This window comes from Microcaecilia unicolor, chromosome 1 (assembly GCF_901765095.1).
Source record: "Microcaecilia unicolor chromosome 1, aMicUni1.1, whole genome shotgun sequence".
NCBI lineage: Eukaryota > Metazoa > Chordata > Amphibia > Gymnophiona > Siphonopidae > Microcaecilia > Microcaecilia unicolor.
The window spans coordinates 540,341,477-540,359,480 of record NC_044031.1 but is presented as its reverse complement, the minus strand read 5'-3'; the positions used below and the strand labels follow the sequence as shown (position 1 = coordinate 540,359,480).

General features: G+C 43.8%; 1 protein-coding gene across 1 annotated transcript in view; it reads right to left on the bottom strand.

The window, feature by feature from the left end:
* Positions 1-4,080: 4,080 nt before the first annotated feature.
* The window catches only part of FAM92A (family with sequence similarity 92 member A), a 242,114-nt gene continuing 228,190 nt past the window's right edge, over positions 4,081-18,004 (bottom strand). The window contains exon 9 of the mRNA XM_030216481.1: positions 4,081-5,310. Coding sequence (XP_030072341.1) covers positions 5,218-5,310 — 93 coding nt within the window. The 3' untranslated portion in view covers positions 4,081-5,217. The remainder of the gene's footprint in view (positions 5,311-18,004) is intronic.

Below are 18,004 nucleotides of genomic sequence, written 5' to 3'. Positions count from 1 at the left end.
ACCTGCACAGCAGGAAGCCTAGAGGTAGGTGGTGACCCACCTATTTACAGCCTGAGCCCTTAATGCCATCCATTGATCTAGCAGTAAAGGCTCACGTGTAACACATGTGATGATTGGCGTGTACCAACTGCCAATTAATGCCAGAAATGCAATGCATGGTAGAAAATAAAAAAATAAGTTGTCCCAGCAGTGTGGGTGCATGCCACATCCGAAATTACTGCCAGGGAAGCGCAATAGTCTGGCGGTGGTCTCATTTTGGCATGCGCTGCAAGTGCATAGAGCATTCTGCACCTTTGTAAAAGGGCCCCTAAGTGCTTTGAAAATATGCCTCCATGTCACCTAGAAGGGCAGCAGGTTTGGGCTGTCAGTATTTTTTTATTTTCATAGGAAGGGGTTTATCTATGTCTGTAATGGGGAGGGGAGAATGCAAGCTATTGGCTGGCAGCTCAGATGTGTGAGAGACAGAATAATCTTAAAACTTATGTGAGAGACTATATACATGGGGGAGGGGTGCCATTTTTCTAAAATGAGCAGCTGGTCACACCATTGAAAAGATCTCATGACATCAACAAGGAAGCCTCCATATCTCTCATATATGGTTAGTGGCTATAGTCGATTGTGAGTGCAACAGGGGTATGTGTGTGAATGTCTAGGGGGTCCATACATACCAATCTCTGTCTCCTATGCTATGTTACTTTATCTGCTGGCAACAAGAATTAAACCTCAGCGATTCTGTAAAATAATGGTTTATTTACCATAGCACCACGGGCCTTTAAAAATGGAACACAGTTCTTTAATGAATGAGCCTTGACAAAAAGACCCGACACGGGCCGTGTTTCGGTGACTAGCACCTGCGTCAGGGGTCTACATAGAATACAAAACATAGAAATAATATATTTAAAATTTTTTTTTTTTTTTTTTTAAATATAACGAGTAAAACCAAAGATTAATATTTAGACTCATCAAGCATACATATATAAGCCTATATAAACACCTAAAGCATTTAATATTTTAACATTGCATTTAATATTTTAACATTCTCATATATTATTATATAGTAATTTGAAAATAAATGGATAATTAATCAAAATAAAAATGGTAACTCACCACAGTGATGACGTGGAAAACTTGGGGAATAACTCGAATATATTCCTCTACAATATATTATTCCTTACTTTTGGACAAAAAAATTTTCATATATTAATATTATATGTTTAAAACGCTTATTTTAATTATTTATAATATATTTTATAAAAAGGTCATATTATATAATACTGGCTATAACTAAATTTCATATTCATAAAAGCTTAAACTGTGCTGATTTGAATGTTTTTGAAGGTTTATGATATTATCAGTGTAATGTTTGAAATTTATTGTATATTTTAAAATGTTTTAAAAAATTATTTTTGACCTGTTAGTTTAAGCTTTTATGAATATGAAATTTAGTTATAGCCAGTATTATATAATATGACCTTTTTATAAAATATATTATAAATAATTAAAATAAGCGTTTTAAACATATAATATTAATATATGAAAATTTTTTTGTCCAAAAGTAAGGAATAATATATTGTAGAGGAATATATTCGAGTTATTCCCCAAGTTTTCCACGTCATCACTGTGGTGAGTTACCATTTTTATTTTGATTAATTATCCATTTATTTTCAAATTACTATATAATAATATATGAGAATGTTAAAATATTAAATGCAATGTTAAAATATTAAATGCTTTAGGTGTTTATATAGGCTTATATATGTATGCTTGATGAGTCTAAATATTAATCTTTGGTTTTACTCGTTATATTTAAAAAAAAAAAAAAAAAATTTTAAATATATTATTTCTATGTTTTGTATTCTATGTAGACCCCTGACGCAGGTGCTAGTCACCGAAACACGGCCCGTGTCGGGTCTTTTTGTCAAGGCTCATTCATTAAAGAACTGTGTTCCATTTTTAAAGGCCCGTGGTGCTGTTTTTTTTGTTTGGACTTTAGTTTGTACTTTGTTCCCTCTCTTTTGTTACATTATTTACCATAGCGACATAATGCATAACGTAAATTCTTACAAATAGTTATAAGTCCTATCAATAATAGGTCTTAGATAAACAAAACCAAAGTATCAAATAATTCTTTAATAAAATATAATGAAAGCACCAACTTGGTTTGGCTCACACTTCACAGAACAAATAACATATGACCTTTTTTTGACAGCTCTGAGTCCAGGAAAGTGCCTGGTCTCTTGATGATGGCTGAAATGTCTCCTTATACTAGCTTTAGCTGACTTGGTATTAGTGAACAGATGTGCAGATAAATGGAAAAATACAATGTCTAGCACTGCCTTTGAGGCAGAGCCTTGCTACTGAGGATGGCAGCTCAAACTTAATATATCCTTTAATGTTCTGGGTAAATGGCTGTAGAAATAAATAATGGCAGGATGCCAAAACAAAGTGAAATACTTAAATTCAGGGCTTTTTTGAGGGGATACTTGGGGGTACTGAGTACCAGCACCTTTTCCATTGTCTGCTAAAATTGACCCATGGACCCCGAGTTTTAATGAAAGAGCTCAGACCCTAGACAACAATTCTGTCTTGACATAGATTCTTTGACTGGTTGCAGGGTCCTGGCTATTGTGGGGTGGGTGATCACCCCACCCCTAAAAGGTGGCCTAGCTTTTTAATACCAGCACTTTTGCTAGAAAAAAATGCACTGCTTAACTAACAGTAGAAAATGAAGTCTGCAAAGCAATTAATAAGATGCAGTATCAATGCGCTTTATCTAAAGTTTAGAAACGGTCTTTATGATTGGTTCTATCACCATTGATAAGCTCAGATGGAACCAATCAGGCAGGTGATCCCACATGGGTACGCAAGGCACAGTGTCTCTGGAAAAAGTTTGACAGAGTCTGCTTCTGGAATGCATGCAATGTTGTATCTCCCACTTCTAGCTCTCCAGCAGTAAAGGCTAGATTTAGGCAAAAATCCTCAGGCTGGTTTGAGATGGTACACAGTAGAGTACTGCCCCTAGCCAGTCTGGTTTTCAAGATAAGCACAATTAATATGCATAAAATAGATTTGCATACAATGGAGATAATACATGCAAATCTATCTAATGCATGAAAAGTGTTGAAAATGTAAAACTACAAATTGTGGTGTCTTCCCAGGCCTATCCGCACCCCAGGTACACCTCCATAGGAATGCAGCTAAAGGAAATTATGTGGAACAAAGCCTGTACTTTTACCAATATAAAAAGGTAGGTAATTTTAAGGCAGTCCTCTGAAGATCACAAGTAAAAATTCAAAGTGATTTATACTAGGATTGTACAGAATAGTCATATTTGATTCCATTCGGCTCTGAATAGTGCCCTGAATACATTATTTGTATTTGGCTGAATAGTGATTTAAATTTAAATAATCTGGGGCTCTACTGTGCTAAATTCTACTGAAATAAACACTTGGGGCCCTGTTTACTAAGCCGTGCTAGAGGTGCGTTAGTAATTTTAGCACGTGCTAACCATTAGCTTGCGCTGTGTAGGTGCCCACAATATTCCTATGGTTGCCTACATAGTTAGCATGTGCTAATTTTCTGCATGCACAAAAAACGCTAACACAACTTAGTAAACAGGGCCCTTGATCTCTGATATCACGTTGCTTCTTTATTATGTTAAAGCTCAATGCCCATTATTCATATTCAGTATTCGTATTTGTCTGAACAATATGTTTTGTTATTTGTATTTGGCCAAATACTAAAATATGTTAATTAGTACTGCTGTAATTTATACAGAATATAGAGTAAGGCAGGAAAATTAACTTTCAAATTCACATATATTTATCTAATTTAATAGTGAAGGCAAAAACTTAGTATTGAATCTCATAAAACATATTTTGAAAAAGAAGAGAGGAACCGCACTTACTTACTGTGCTTTTCAAATTGTAAGCACCAACTGCAAAAAGATTATCTGTGTTTTAATTCTGCATTACAGAGGCACAACTGAAAGTACAATTTATACATTCTTCAGCAGGTTTAACCTAAAAACTTTAGAAAATAAAGCACTTTTTAATATATCCAAATGAAAAGAATTGGGAGTTAATTTTTTTAATAAGTATTTAATCCAAGATTACACACAGCAAATATAAAATTTTAAATTATGATGAGAGGAGATTATAGTAGGTAAATACTACAGGATCTACAATAGCTTGCTTTTTTAGTTACTATTCCATGCTAAATTGCAACTATTTCAACAAAATTGTTTTTTTTTGTGGAACCAATAGTTTCCTCCCAGTCCCTTGCGCTTCAACTCAATTAGAAATCAATGTTGGGTTCTGGCACATTGAGCCTTCTTTTGAAACCATCCAACAGTTCTTCCCTTCTTTACATTCCATCTAAACATACTTTATGCCCTGTAATTCCAGCAACAGATCTTGGCCAAGAATAATGCCATTAGAATTCCTTTCCAGATCCTTGCAATCATGATTCTAAATTCAGTCATTAAGGAGCACTTTTACAATGCCGCGGTAGAGCTACCATGGCGTTGGCGTGCTTCAATCTGGCACTACTACTGGCCAACCATGGGAGCCGGTCGTAGTGCTGCCCCCACCGCACACCATTTCTGGCACAACAGGAAATTGTTTTTATTTTTAGTGCTGGGAGCTGACCTGGCAAAAATTGGGCAGCACACGGTTACTGCAGGGGTAGCACAAAAGTCCTGGAAATGGCCACATGGCAGGCGTGTACTTACTGCACAGCCATTTCCTTTATTCTGCCTTTCCTCCATTGTGGTAAAAGGGGCCTCAGTATGCGGCAAATCCACACGCTGACGCTACTGGTCCCCTTTTACCGCAGCTTGGTAAAAGGAGCCCTAAATGTTTTTACTGCTTGATTTCTGGGACTCTGTCAGGGGCTGTGAATACTGTCTCTACAACATCAGCTAAGGGAGAGGTAAATGTGTCCTGGGAACGGAACCCAAGTCACTGCATAGCAGTAGACAGTACTGTACGCTGAGCCATTGGGCTAGCCACAGAATTCTCAAATAATTTGATGTTTTCAGATGTGTGATGATGTTGGATAATTAGTTGGTAGAAGAAGCTATAAGACTACACTTCACATTCATTATTTACTTGGCAAACTTAGTGTGATTTCAGTGATACTGGCTTTCTCAGATTGAAAAACAGAATTTTATTACAAATACTTTAGGTAGCATTGACAAGTGAACTCTGTTGAAGATTAATTTTCATCATCTGTCACATCTAATTCATCCTCCTCCTCCTCCTCCTCTTCTTCCTCCTCCATTTTCTTCTTCTGATTGCTTGAGATTTGCTAGAAGAAAGTATAATTGTATTATGGGCCAGTAAGATATTTATCAAAAACTGTACAATCATTTACTCTTCCTTTTCCAACACCACGTCTCTCGTATACTTCCTTGATAGCATGTCTGAGTAGGATTAGGAACTTTCACCAGCCCTGAGGACACCTCCTTTCAGATGATCCCTCAGTATCTCTTTTTTATGGCTAATAAGGCTTCCTATAGTGACAGTGTTAGGGCAGAAATGCTATGGCTGGCTTCTAAGTAGGCTCTTGGTTCAAAGCTGACTCTCTGTACATATGTCTATAGGTTGCTTCAGAGGAAGGCAGCCCTGCCCTAGAAGCCTGGTAGTCCCACCTCTGAGGAGATACTGGTTCTTAAGACAGTTTCTTTTTTTTTTTTTTTAAATTAGTATTTTCAGTGTAAATACATAGCCAACAGGACACTTCCAAAAGACAAGAGGGAGATGAAAGATGTCAAACACTGGATTTATTCATAAAGACACTCGACACGGTACTGTGTTTTGGCAAAAGTGCTGGCCTCAGGTGTCTTACTATGAATATAGAAACACAAAATATATCAGGTAGTTTGTCAATACACTAAAAATCAATCAGATGATGCAGTCTTTAAAATACAGGAGCTGTGTTGATGGTGCTAATCACTGAAGGTGCCTTAGACGTGATAAAATCAAAGGAAGCGCATCTATCGTGGTAACAGAAAAGAACAAGCACTACCACAAGGCAGCAGTGCTTTTTGTTTCTGGTAACATGCTAGATATATGTCTCTACCTATGATGTTTTCATTTAGCTTTTTCCTAATTTCACACTGATTGTGTCACATTACTGAAAGTGTTAAATATTTTAAGTGGTACATTCATGTGTTGCTTTCATTTTATTTGGATTGTTATAATATATAATAGGCAAAGTTAGGATCTAGGTCAGTTCCCACCCATCAATTCACATCTGGACAATTTCTACCTAAGACAATTACCACTGAACCAATTCCTACCACACCAGCTAGGACAATTCCCACCCATAACCAAAATAAATGTAAAACACACTCGCAAAATTACCACCTAACCAATTTCCATACTTAACGATCATGAAGCATCACAATCTGAAATTTATCTCCTTCTCTTTCCCTATCATTTGGGGGGGGGGGGGGGATACCCCCCACATCCCCAAACATTACCTTTAACACAACCCCCCCCCCCCAAAAAAAAAAAAAAAAAAAAAAAAACATTTACACAAACCTTCCAGCATCCTGTCAGCATCTGAAAGAGCCGCAATGCCACAGTCTCAATATTCACATTGCACCACTCCCCCCAATGCATATTATTTTCTGTTCTAGGCTGTTCCTCCCTCTCCTGAATCCCAGAAAATTGCCCTCGCTAACCCAAATCAGCTCCCCAACACACGCAAATTCACTCCCGACTTAGACAAATCTTCCAGCTTCACTACTGCCCAATCCTGCCTGTCAGCGTCTAAAAGAGCCGTGATGCCACGTCATATGCAAGTACTTATGGGAGTTCAGAAGCAAAAATAAATAAATAAATAAAAGGCCCAATACAACATGCAAAAGGAAAAAGAAGAAAAAAAAAAGAAATTTTGGTAACAAAAGGGTTTGGGGGGGGAGGGGGATCCTAGGAAGGAATTATCCCCCTTAGTTCGGAATTGGACAGGCGGAAATAGTCCTAGGACAGAATTGGTGGGTGAGAACTGTCTGGTGGGAACTGTCCCAATGGCAACTCACTGGATACCATTAAGTTACGATATTAAAATGAGCTTCACTCTTACTTTAGTGCAAATAAATTCTGTAGTTATTTTTTTAATCACGAATATGTTTTTCCTAAACTTATATGGCATTGGGCATTGTTAATAGCTTCACTTGCAGTACTTATACATTGTTATTGTATTGCACCTGTACTGACTTATGACAGATAGTATTCCCTTTTCATTGTTGCTTTTGTTTGTTGCATTGTTTATTTGATGTAGTATACTTTTCCTCAATGAACTTATAAGCATGTGTATTAGCGGTTTTCCATGGCTTGGACTTCCCGATACACTCAAGTAGTGTATTCTATGCCATATCCAACTGTGATTACAGCATAGTTTCATCATTTCTACATGTGTTGCACACTTTTACATGGACTGGGCCACAGCCATAAACAGCCTACAACCATCAAGTCATGAACATTAAAGACACTTGATGTAGTGTGTCAAGCACTATGTCCACTGCAGTGGTTCATCATACATTTACTACAACGCTTTGCTACAAAGTGACTTTTCTTCCATTATCTTACGAGGCATTGATACTGCAAGCCTTTGACTTGCAGAGAAAAAGACATTTGACTTTCATGGCCTTATGCATTTCTAAGTCACATTATTGCATGCAATTTAATGTGCTGAGCTTAATTGCATAATCATATGTTCAAGTATAATACATTTTCATGCTTGTATACCTATTACTATTTTAGGCTGTTGTTTGAAGCTTGATTACATTGTTATCTGCTATTCATTTATTAAGTGTAGCTGTATTAATGTAGTTTATCATTCTTAGCTCTATTATATCAGTGTATGAAACTGATATTAACATTTATTGTAAATGAGTAAACAGTATTTCAAGCCATTCAGTCCCATTGTGAGCTGTCCCCTTGGGCATAAAGCATTATATACAGCACTACATGGCACTATACAACATAGATATATAGAACTATAATATGTGGAAACACAAGTCAGAGACAGGTTCATTCACACATCCTGATACATGTTGGGACAAAGTCTTCCATATAGACTACAGGCTTTGAGTCAGAGGAGTCAAGGACTTCAGAATTTTCCTTGCTGGGCCAACACCTACATATCATTTAAGGAACCATGGCCCATGGTTAAAGTGACCCTGCCGAGCATCGCTGGTTGGATAGCATTGTTGCTTTTCAAGTCACAACATCTGAAATAGACAAGTTGTTATGATAAACATCAGAGGTGGTGCATCGACAGCAAAGCCAGAATGCACATCACTAACCCAGCTGCAAGCTGTGGATAAAAAGCGGCTCTTATCCAAGGAAAAGGGTTGCTGCTTTTCTTCTCCATCAGATTGGAAGTGCTGTCCCTACTCTGCCTGAGGAACACTTTGCCACTTGCTGGACATTGTGTGCTGTCTCTGTCCAGGTTGTATAGTTACTGTGTTCTTGCTCTTGGGCTAGGATAACTGTCTCAGGCTAAATAAAAATAAGAACAGTTTTGTCATTCTTATATCTCTTTCACTATTTCTGCATGCAAATACATTATTTTCTATTTTTATAATATCTTTGGGTGTGGTGTCAGTACATGTTAGTATATGTGGGCATGAGGATTCAGATCTACAAATAAAGGGAACAGTACATTATCCAAAACCAAAGTACTGCTGTTTCATATTTTCCCCTAAGTCATATTAAGAGTCACATTCCCCAATTACACTCAAAAAGGATGTAATCTGTGTATGCTGCACAGATCCCTGAAGTAGCCTAGTGGTCAGTGTACAGAAAGGGACCCAGGCCTATATTCCGCTCTAACTGGTACACTTGTTGAAAGTGTGAGCTCTCAAAAACTCACCCCAAACCCACTGTACCTACATATAGGTGACACCTGCAGACATAAGGGCTATTGTAGTTGGGTACAGTAGGTTTTGGGTGAGTTTTGGAGGGCTCACCAAGCAATATAAGGTAAAATTATGTATCATACCTGATAATTTTCTTTCCATTACTCATAGCTGATCAATCCATAGACTGGTGGGTTGTGTCCATCTACCAGCAGGTGGAGATAGAGAGCAATCCTTTTGCCTCCCTATATGTGGTCATGTGCTGCCGGAAACTCCTCAGTATGTCGATATCCAAGCTCCATCCGCAGGACTCAGCACTTAGAGAATTACACCCACAAAGGGACACTCTGCCCAGCTCACCACTGCCGAAATGGGGGAGGGGAATTAACCCAGCTCATCCCCACACAAGTGGGGGAGGGGAATCCGTCCAGCTCATCCCCGCGGAGCGGGGGAGGGACACCACACCCGCCGATGTGGGGGGATCTGGCTTATCCTGCAACCGCAACCGCGGGAGGAGCTGACTGACCCTAACACCGCCGAAGCGGGAGGGGTACAAAGCTGCCCTGCTGCCGCACGAAGCGGGAGGGAGCGCCGGCAGAATTTATGTCTCAATCCAGCCCCGTAAAACGGAGGGGAGAGGAATGCAGCAGCTCACTGTAACACAAATTCGTCTCAACTCTTGAAGAATCCATTGAAAAACTTGAACATGAAGTCCTCCTGAACAGGAACTGAAGACTAAACTTGAACCTGAAATGTAACCAGAATATAAACAATACAGATATCTGGGAGGGGCTATGGATTGATCAGCTATGATTAATGGAAAGAAAATTATCAGGTATGATACATAATTTTACCTTCCATATCATCATGCTGATCAATCCATAGACTGGTGGGATGTACCGAAGCAGTACTCACCCAGGGCGGGACATTGAAATCCCTGACCGCAACACAAGCTCCAAACCGGGCCTCCGCCCGAGCAGCCACAGCCAAGCGGTAATGCCTGGAGAAGGTATGGGCCGAAGCCCAAGTTGCCGTCTTGCAAATCTCTTCCAAGGAGACGGACCCGGCCTCTGCCATCGAGGCCGCCTGAGCTCTAGTGGAGTGAGCCTTCAGCTGGATAGGCGGCACCTTCCCCGCGGCCACATAAGCCGCTGCAATGGCTTCCTTGACCCATCTTGCCACTGTAGGCTTAGAAGCCTGCAGACCCTTATGAGGACCTGCAAACAGGACAAACAGATGATCCAATTTCCGGAAATCATTGGTCACTTCCAAGTATCTGATGATGACTCGTCTCACATCCAGATATTTGAGAGCAGAGTATTCCTCTGGGTAGTCCTCCCTACGAAAGGAAGGGAGACAGAGCTGCTGATTCACATGGAAGCGAGAAACAATCTTGGGCAGGAAGGAAGGCACTGTGCGAATAGTCACTCCTGCCTCAGTGAACTGCAGAAAAGGCTCTCGACATGAGAGTGCCTGGAGCTCGGAAACTCTTCTGGCTGAAGTGATAGCCACCAAAAAGACTGCTTTCAATGTCAGGTCTTTCAGAGATGCCCTAGACAAGGGTTCAAAAGGCGGCTTCTGCAAGGCTCTTAGCACCAGGTTGAGATTCCACGCAGGCACCATTGAGTGCAGAGGAGGGCGCAGGTGATTAACTCCCTTGAGAAAGCGCACCACATCTGGCTGCGAAGCCAGGGAAGCACCCTTCAGGCGGCCCCTGAAGCAAGCCAGAGCCGCTACCTGGACTTTAAGGGAACTGAGCGACAGGCCTTTCTCCAGACCTTCTTGCAGGAACGCCAACACTGAAGAAATTGGAGCAGTGAAGGGAGAAAGTGAGCCTGCTTCACACCACGCTGCAAAGGTACGCCAAACCCTGGCGTAAGCAGTAGAAGTAGAGCGCTTCCTCGCTCTCAGCATAGTGGCGATGACCTTGTCTGAGAAGCCCTTCTTTCTCAGACGCTGCTGCTCAATAGCCAGGCCGTAAGACCAAAGGGGGAGGGATCCTCCATCACCACGGGACCCTGATGTAACAGGCCCTGCTCCACTGGCAGCCGCAGAGGATCGTCAACTGAGAGCCTGATCAAGTCCGCATACCAGGGACATCTGGGCCAGTCCGGACCCACCAGGATTATCCAGCCCGGATGCTTTGCCACCCGGTCTAGCACCCTGCCCAACATGGGCCAGGGCGGGAACACAGAGAAGCTCTTGTGTCGGCCACTGTTGGAGAAGAGCATCTACTCCCAGGGATCGAGGGTCCCGTCCTCTGCTGAAAAAGCACGGCACTTGGCAATTGGCCGATGACGCCATCAGATCTAGGCTCGGCTGGCCCCAGCGCTTCGTGATGTCCAAGAACGCCTGAGCAGATAGCTGCCACTCTCCGGGCTCCAAGGTATGGCGACTGAGAAAGTCCGCCTTGACATTCATGACTCCGGCAATGTGGGCCGCTGACAGCTGTTCCAGGTTCGCTTTCGCCCACTGGCATAGATTCATGGCCTCCTTGGCTAGAGGGGCGCTCTTGGTACCTCCCTGGCGGTTGACATAGGCCACAGCCGTGGCATTGTCCGACAGGACCCGTACTGGCTTCAACGCCAGTACCGGGATGAACTCCAAAAGCGCCAACCGAATGGCTCTGAGTTCCAGGAGGTTGATAGACCACTTTGCCTCTGCAGGAGACCAGAGCCCCTGCGCTGTCCTTCCCAAACAGTGGGCTCCCCAGCCCGACAAAGAGGCGTCCGTCGTGACGACAATCCACTCCGGGGTCACCAGAGGCATTCCTGCAGACAACTTGTCTGTCTGCATCCACCAGCTCAGCGCCTTGCGCACTGCTGGGTCCAAGGGAAGGCGCACAGCATAATCCTCCGACATCGGAGTCCAGCGCTGCAGCAGAGAGAGTTGTAGTGGTCTTATATGAGCCCTGGCCCAGGGCACTACTTCCATCGTGGCCGTCATAGAGCCCAACAGCTGCACATAGTCCCAAGCCCGAAGAGGAGAGGCTACTAGGAACTGGTCCACCTGAGCCTGAAGTTTGACAATCCGATTGTCTGGCAGGAACACTCTGCCCACTTGGGTGTCGAATCGAACTCCCAGATACTCCAGGGACTGTCGGGCGCAGCTGGCTCTTCTCCCAGTTGATGATCCACCCTAGGGAGCTCAAAAGAGCAACCACCCGGTCCACAGCTTTGCCGCACTCTGCATAAGAGGGGGCTCGGATCAACCAGTCGTCCAGATAAGGATGGACTTGTACTCCTTCCTTTCGCAGGAAGGCCGCGATGACCACCATTACTTTGGAGAAGGTCCGCGGAGCAGTAGCCAACCCGAAAGGGAGGGCTCTGAACTGGAAGTGTCGGCCCAGGACTGCAAAACGCAGAAAGCGTTGATGAGGAGGCCAGATGGGAATATGTAGGTACGCTTCCTTGATGTCCAAGGAAGCCAAGAACTCTCCTGCCTTCACTGCCGCTATAACAGAGCGGAGAGTCTGCATGCGAAAGTGCCGCACTTTCAAGGCCCGATTGACCCCTTTGAGGTCGAGGATAGGCCGGACAGAACCTCCTTTCTTTGGTACCACAAAGTAAATGGAGTAACGTCCCTTGCCAATCTGATTTTCTGGCACCGGAACGACCGCACCCAGGCGTATCAGGTTGTCCAAGGTCTGCTGCACTGCCACAGCTTTGACCGGAGACTTGCAGGGAGAGAGTACAAACCCGTCTCTTAAGGGTCGGCAGAACTCTAGCTTGTAGCCGTCTCTGATGACTTCCAGCACCCAAGCGTCTGAAGTTACCCTGGTCCACTCGCCCAGAAACGAGGACAGGCGTCCTCCAATCTGCACTGGGCCATGGACCAGGGCCCCGTCATTGGGTACGAGACCCTGGGGGAGGACCGGAGGGCGCACCTCCGGGACGGCGGTCTCTGCGAAAGGAATGCTGCTTGGGGGAGAAGTTCCTTTTGAAGGAAGAGGGGGCAGAGGAGCCCGACTTGCCCGGGCGGTACCGACGGGCTTCCTGAAACCGTCCTCTGGAGATACCGGGGCGAACACTGGCCCGAGCCCTGACCTCTGGTAACCTCTTGCCCTTAGACGTGCCGAGATCGGTCACGATTTTGTCCAGCTCGACCCCAAAGAGCAGCTTGCCTTTAAAAGGCAACTTAGCCAGGCGGGACTTAGAGGCGTGGTCCGCAGACCAATGTTTCAGCCAAAGCCAGCGCCGCGCAGAGACTGTCTGAGCCATGCCTTTAGCCGAGGCTCTCAAGACATCATACAGTAAGTCTGCCAAATAAGCCAAGCCCGATTCCAGGGCCGGCCAGTCAGCCCTCAAGGAAGGATCCGAGGGGGAAGCCCGCTGCACCATCGTCAGGCACGCCCTGGCCACATAGGAGCCGCAAACTGAGGCCTGCAAACTTAAGGCAGCCGCCTCGAAGGACGACCTTAAAGCCGCTTCCAATCTGTCTTGGGCGTCCTTTAGTGCCGTGCCACCTTCCACCGGCAACGCCGTTTTCTTAGTCACCGCAGTGATTAAAGAATCCACGGTAGGCCAAATAAAGGCCTCACGTTCACTTTCAGGCAAAGGATAGAGGCGGGACATAGCCCTAGCCACTTTGAGGCTCGCTTCCGGGACATCCCATTGAGCTGAAATTAAGGTGTGCATGGCATCATGCACGTGGAAGGTTCTAGGCGGGCGCTTCGTCCCCAGCATAATGGCGGAGCCAACAGGGGCTGAGGGAGAGACGTCCTCCGGAGAGGAAATCTTCAAAATGCTCATGGCCTGCATTAACAGGTTGGGCAAATCCTCTGAGCGAAAGATCCGTGCTGCAGAGGGGTCATCCGCTCCATCCGAGCGGGAATTCGTCTCCTCCAAGGAATCCGCAAAGGACCGTTGGGAGAACTCAGATACGCTGCCCTCATCTACATCAGAGGAAACAGCGTCCTCTAAGGCCTGGGCATCCACCCGAGGGCATTTACTTCCGGGGGCCTCAACCCCCTTATCGGACAAGGGAGAAGGGGCAGCGTTCTGCATAAGGAAGGCCTGATGCAGCAGCAAAATAAACTCGGGGGAGAAACCCCCCAAACTGTGCAATTCAGCAGCCTGGGCCACAGCCCTAGACGCACCCTCAACCGGCGCTCGCAAGAGCGGGGGAGAAGCATGCTGCGCATCCAAGATGGCGTCCGGCGTGACACTCCGCAAAGGAGCCGCGCGGGAAGAACGGCGCTTAACTTTAGCCGCTTTTTTGCCGTCGCCCAAATCAAGGGCGGCCATGGCATGAACGTCTCCCAGCTCAAGGGCGGCACAAGAAGAAGCCGTCCGAGCAGAGTGGCCGGCCAAGATGGCAGAGGCGAGCAGCGGGGGATGGGCGTTTATGGCGGGAAAAACCTCCGCGCCGGAGGAAGACCCGGGACACTGACCGGCCTCCAAACTGACACCCAACAAGGGCGAATCAGACTTTAAAACCCCCGCATCCCCGCTAGAAGCGCACACGCGGTCCGGGGAGCAATTCTTCGCGCCCTCGCCCTCCGACGCCATAGGCCACGTGGAGATCAATCGGGGAACCCCCTGCCCGCTATAAAAAGGTAAAAATTACCTGCTTCTTGCTCCGAGCTGTAACGACCTGGTGTCCCAGTGAGTAGCTGCAATAAACGTTTAAATAAACGTCGAAATAAACGCCCTTAAGGACGTCCAAAATTTTTTTTTTTTTTTTTTAACGGAGCCAGCAGGAGGGGGGAGAAAAGGAGGGACCTGGCGCCACCAGGTTTGCACTTGCTCAAGAAGAGCCCTCAACCCCAGGCACTCAACAAAACGTAAAAATTAGGCTTGGAGGCCTAGCCAGAGCTGCTGCTGTGTGTGACCACCACCTGCTGAGATAGAGAACATACTGAGGAGTTTCCGGCAGCACATGACCACATATAGGGAGGCAAAAGGATTGCTCTCTATCTCCACCTGCTGGTACATGGACACAACCCACCAGTCTATGGATTGATCAGCATGATGATATGGAAAGGGGGGACTGGTGAGCTGTGTACCTGGAATCTTTTCTGTGAAGTCCACTGCAGTGCCCCACTGCTCTGCTGGGATGTCTGTGTATCCAGTCTTAAGAATGCTGCCCCCCATACATCCCAATGGTTTGTTTCTGTGCATATTTTCTCGAGATTAAAAAAAAAAAAGCACCGAAAAGAGACGTACTGAGCTCAAAAATGTCTAGCAAATGACCCTTTTCAAAACAAAAAGTTGGTCATTTTTTTTTGTTTGAAAATGGTCATGCTTGCTACTGGAGTTTTTGATGTTTTTCGCAAAATGTCAAGAATCAGATTTTGATGTCATACCAAAAATGCCTCTCTAAGACTTTAAATTCCTGCTTAGGACTAGTTTTGCTTTGGTTCCAAGATCACAGACTCTCTTAAAACTGCTAAGTACTACTACTAATTATTTCTATAGCACTACTAGATGAATGCAGCGCTGTACACATTATATACAGGTACTTTCTCTATCCTTAGAGGGATCACAATCTAAGTTTTTTGTACCTGGGGCAATGGAGGGGTAAGTGACTTGCACAAGGTCACAAGGAGCTGCACTGGGAATCAAACCCAGGTTGCCAGGATCAAAGCCCACTGCATTAACCATTAGGCTACTCCTCTATGCCGCTCTGAGTCTATCCATTTTCCCAATCCTTTTGTATTGTACCAATACTGGGCATACTCTTTATCACAACACAATTTCTTTGACTGAGTGACCACAGAACTGGATCGAGAGAGAGAGAGAGAACGCTAAATGTGGTGTATTTAGATTTTAGCAAAGCCTTTGGGTGACCAGAAAGTTGGATCGTGGGAGAGCCCTAGCTGTGGTGTATTTTAGATTTTAGCAAAGCCTGTAACAGGGTTCTGCATAGACAACTAATAAATAAATTGAGTGGCTTTGGTATGGGCCCTAAAGTGACTGACTGGGTTAGGAACCGGTTGAGTGGAAGGCAAAAGAGAGTAGTGATAAATGGAGCTCATTTTGAGGAAAAGGATGTTACCAGTGGTGTGCCACAAGGTTTGGTTCTTGCTCCAGTTCTTTTTAATATATTTGTAAGCAATATTGCTGAAGAGCTGGCTGGTAAGATTTATTCATTGCGGATGATACCAAAATCTGCAATAGAGTAGACACCCCTGATGGTGTGGGTAACATAAGGAAGGACTTAGCAAAGTGTTTTGATTTGGAGCAACTCCCAGGAAAGAGGATGAAGCTCACAGCCATTTTCAGTAGCTAAGATGCAGTTTTTTACAACTAGCCCCAAGCTTTAAATGCAAATGCAATGAATATATCTGAATATATAAAAGCGAATGCAATGTATATATTTGCAATTAATAACAATAACAACACATCACCACAATATAGCCCAACATCCTGACGCAGTAACTATATTCAATTCAAGGTGGGGAAAGTCCCTCCATCCAGCGGATGAGTCAGAAGTGATATTACAGGAAAGGCTCCGACAACTCATCAGTCGCAAGCATGAGACTCCAGGCAGCCAATTTAAATAATAGTGCCTCTTCCTCATTCATATCCTGCCTGTCTGGATCGGATGGCAAGAGACCCAGACAGGTATTCCTTGCTTAATTCCTCTTATGGGTCTTCCTCTCAGTGAGTATATTGTGATCATGTGTATTGCATGATCTGAACAAAACATATAACATATAGCAATAGAGTGTGCACAAGATACTAAGGTCAATTATAAGAATCAGCTGACCTGTTTACATAGTGTATGCCAAAGGGCAATGCACAATAGTCTAGACTATTACCACTACATGAAGCTAGAGGAATGGTCTGAAATTTGGCAGTTAAAATTTAATGCTAAAAAATGCAGGGTCATGCATTTGGGCTGCAAAAAACCAAGGGAACGATACCGTTTAGGGGGTAAAGAATTTTTATGCATGAAAGAGAAGCGTGACTTGGGTGTGATCATATGTGATGATCTTAAGGTGGCCAAACAGGTAGAAAAGGTGATGGGCTAGAAGGATGATTGGGTGTATAGGAAGAGGAATGGCCAATAGGAAAAAGGAGGTGATGATGCCCCCTGTATAAGATTCTAGTGAGACCTCATTTAGAATATTGTTTATTGTTCATTTTATATTTATATATCAGTTTCACAAATTTTAATAATACAATAAGGAAAATGCAAAGATCAACAAATATTTAAAAGCCCACATCTAGGGGAGCAAAAACAATTTTAACAAAGAAAAATCAAAGAAAAACAGTACCTAATAATAGTACAATATAAGTGCTGATTAAACAGTTATATCTCATTCCTTACCTATTTATTTCCTGAAGTGTATTCTTTCTCACATGTAAAAATTTTCTAAATGGCCGCAGTCAAAAAATACATAATTTTTATTCTGAAACACTGCATGGGAAATAGCATCCAATGCAAGGAGAGGTAGTTTCAAATCAAGAAATGTTTTACGCCTTGCCTGTGTGGCCCTTGCCACATCAAGACAGACTAATCTGTTGACCACAAAATAAAACATTTTTATTTTTAAAGTAAAGTGCACAATACTACTAAACATTTCTAGAGCGCTACTAGGGTTACGCAGCGCTGTACAATTTAACAAAGAGAGACAGTCCCTGCTCAAAGAGCTTACAATCTAATAGACAAGTGAACGGTCGGTCCGATAGGGGCAGTCAAATTGGGGCAGTCTGGATTCACTGAACGGTAAGGGTTAGGTGCCGAACGCAGCATTGAAGACAATACCAAAAATGTATCTGACTCTGACAAAAAGGTCACAAATAGGGTTGAATAATGTGTAAACTCATCTTGAGAAGTTTCAAGAGATTTGGGGCCAGATGCACTAAACTGAACGAGCCCTTAACGAGCAAGTATTTAACCCTGGCATGCACTAAACACTTTTTTCTGACTACGGTAGCAGCTAACGAAAACAGAATGCAAATGAGCAAATTGTGTAGAAACCCCTATTGGGATGAGATGCGCGTACCTTTTCTGATTGCCTTAACACTGGAAAACGGAAAATCTAACGCGAGGTCTGTACCTCTCGTTGGGTCTGCGCGGGATTGGAAAACTTCATAAAATGTTTAAAAAAAAAAAAAACAAATGGGGGGGGGGGGGGGCAAAAACAGCCAAGTGCTCGTCATGGACGGCCATTATGGGAGT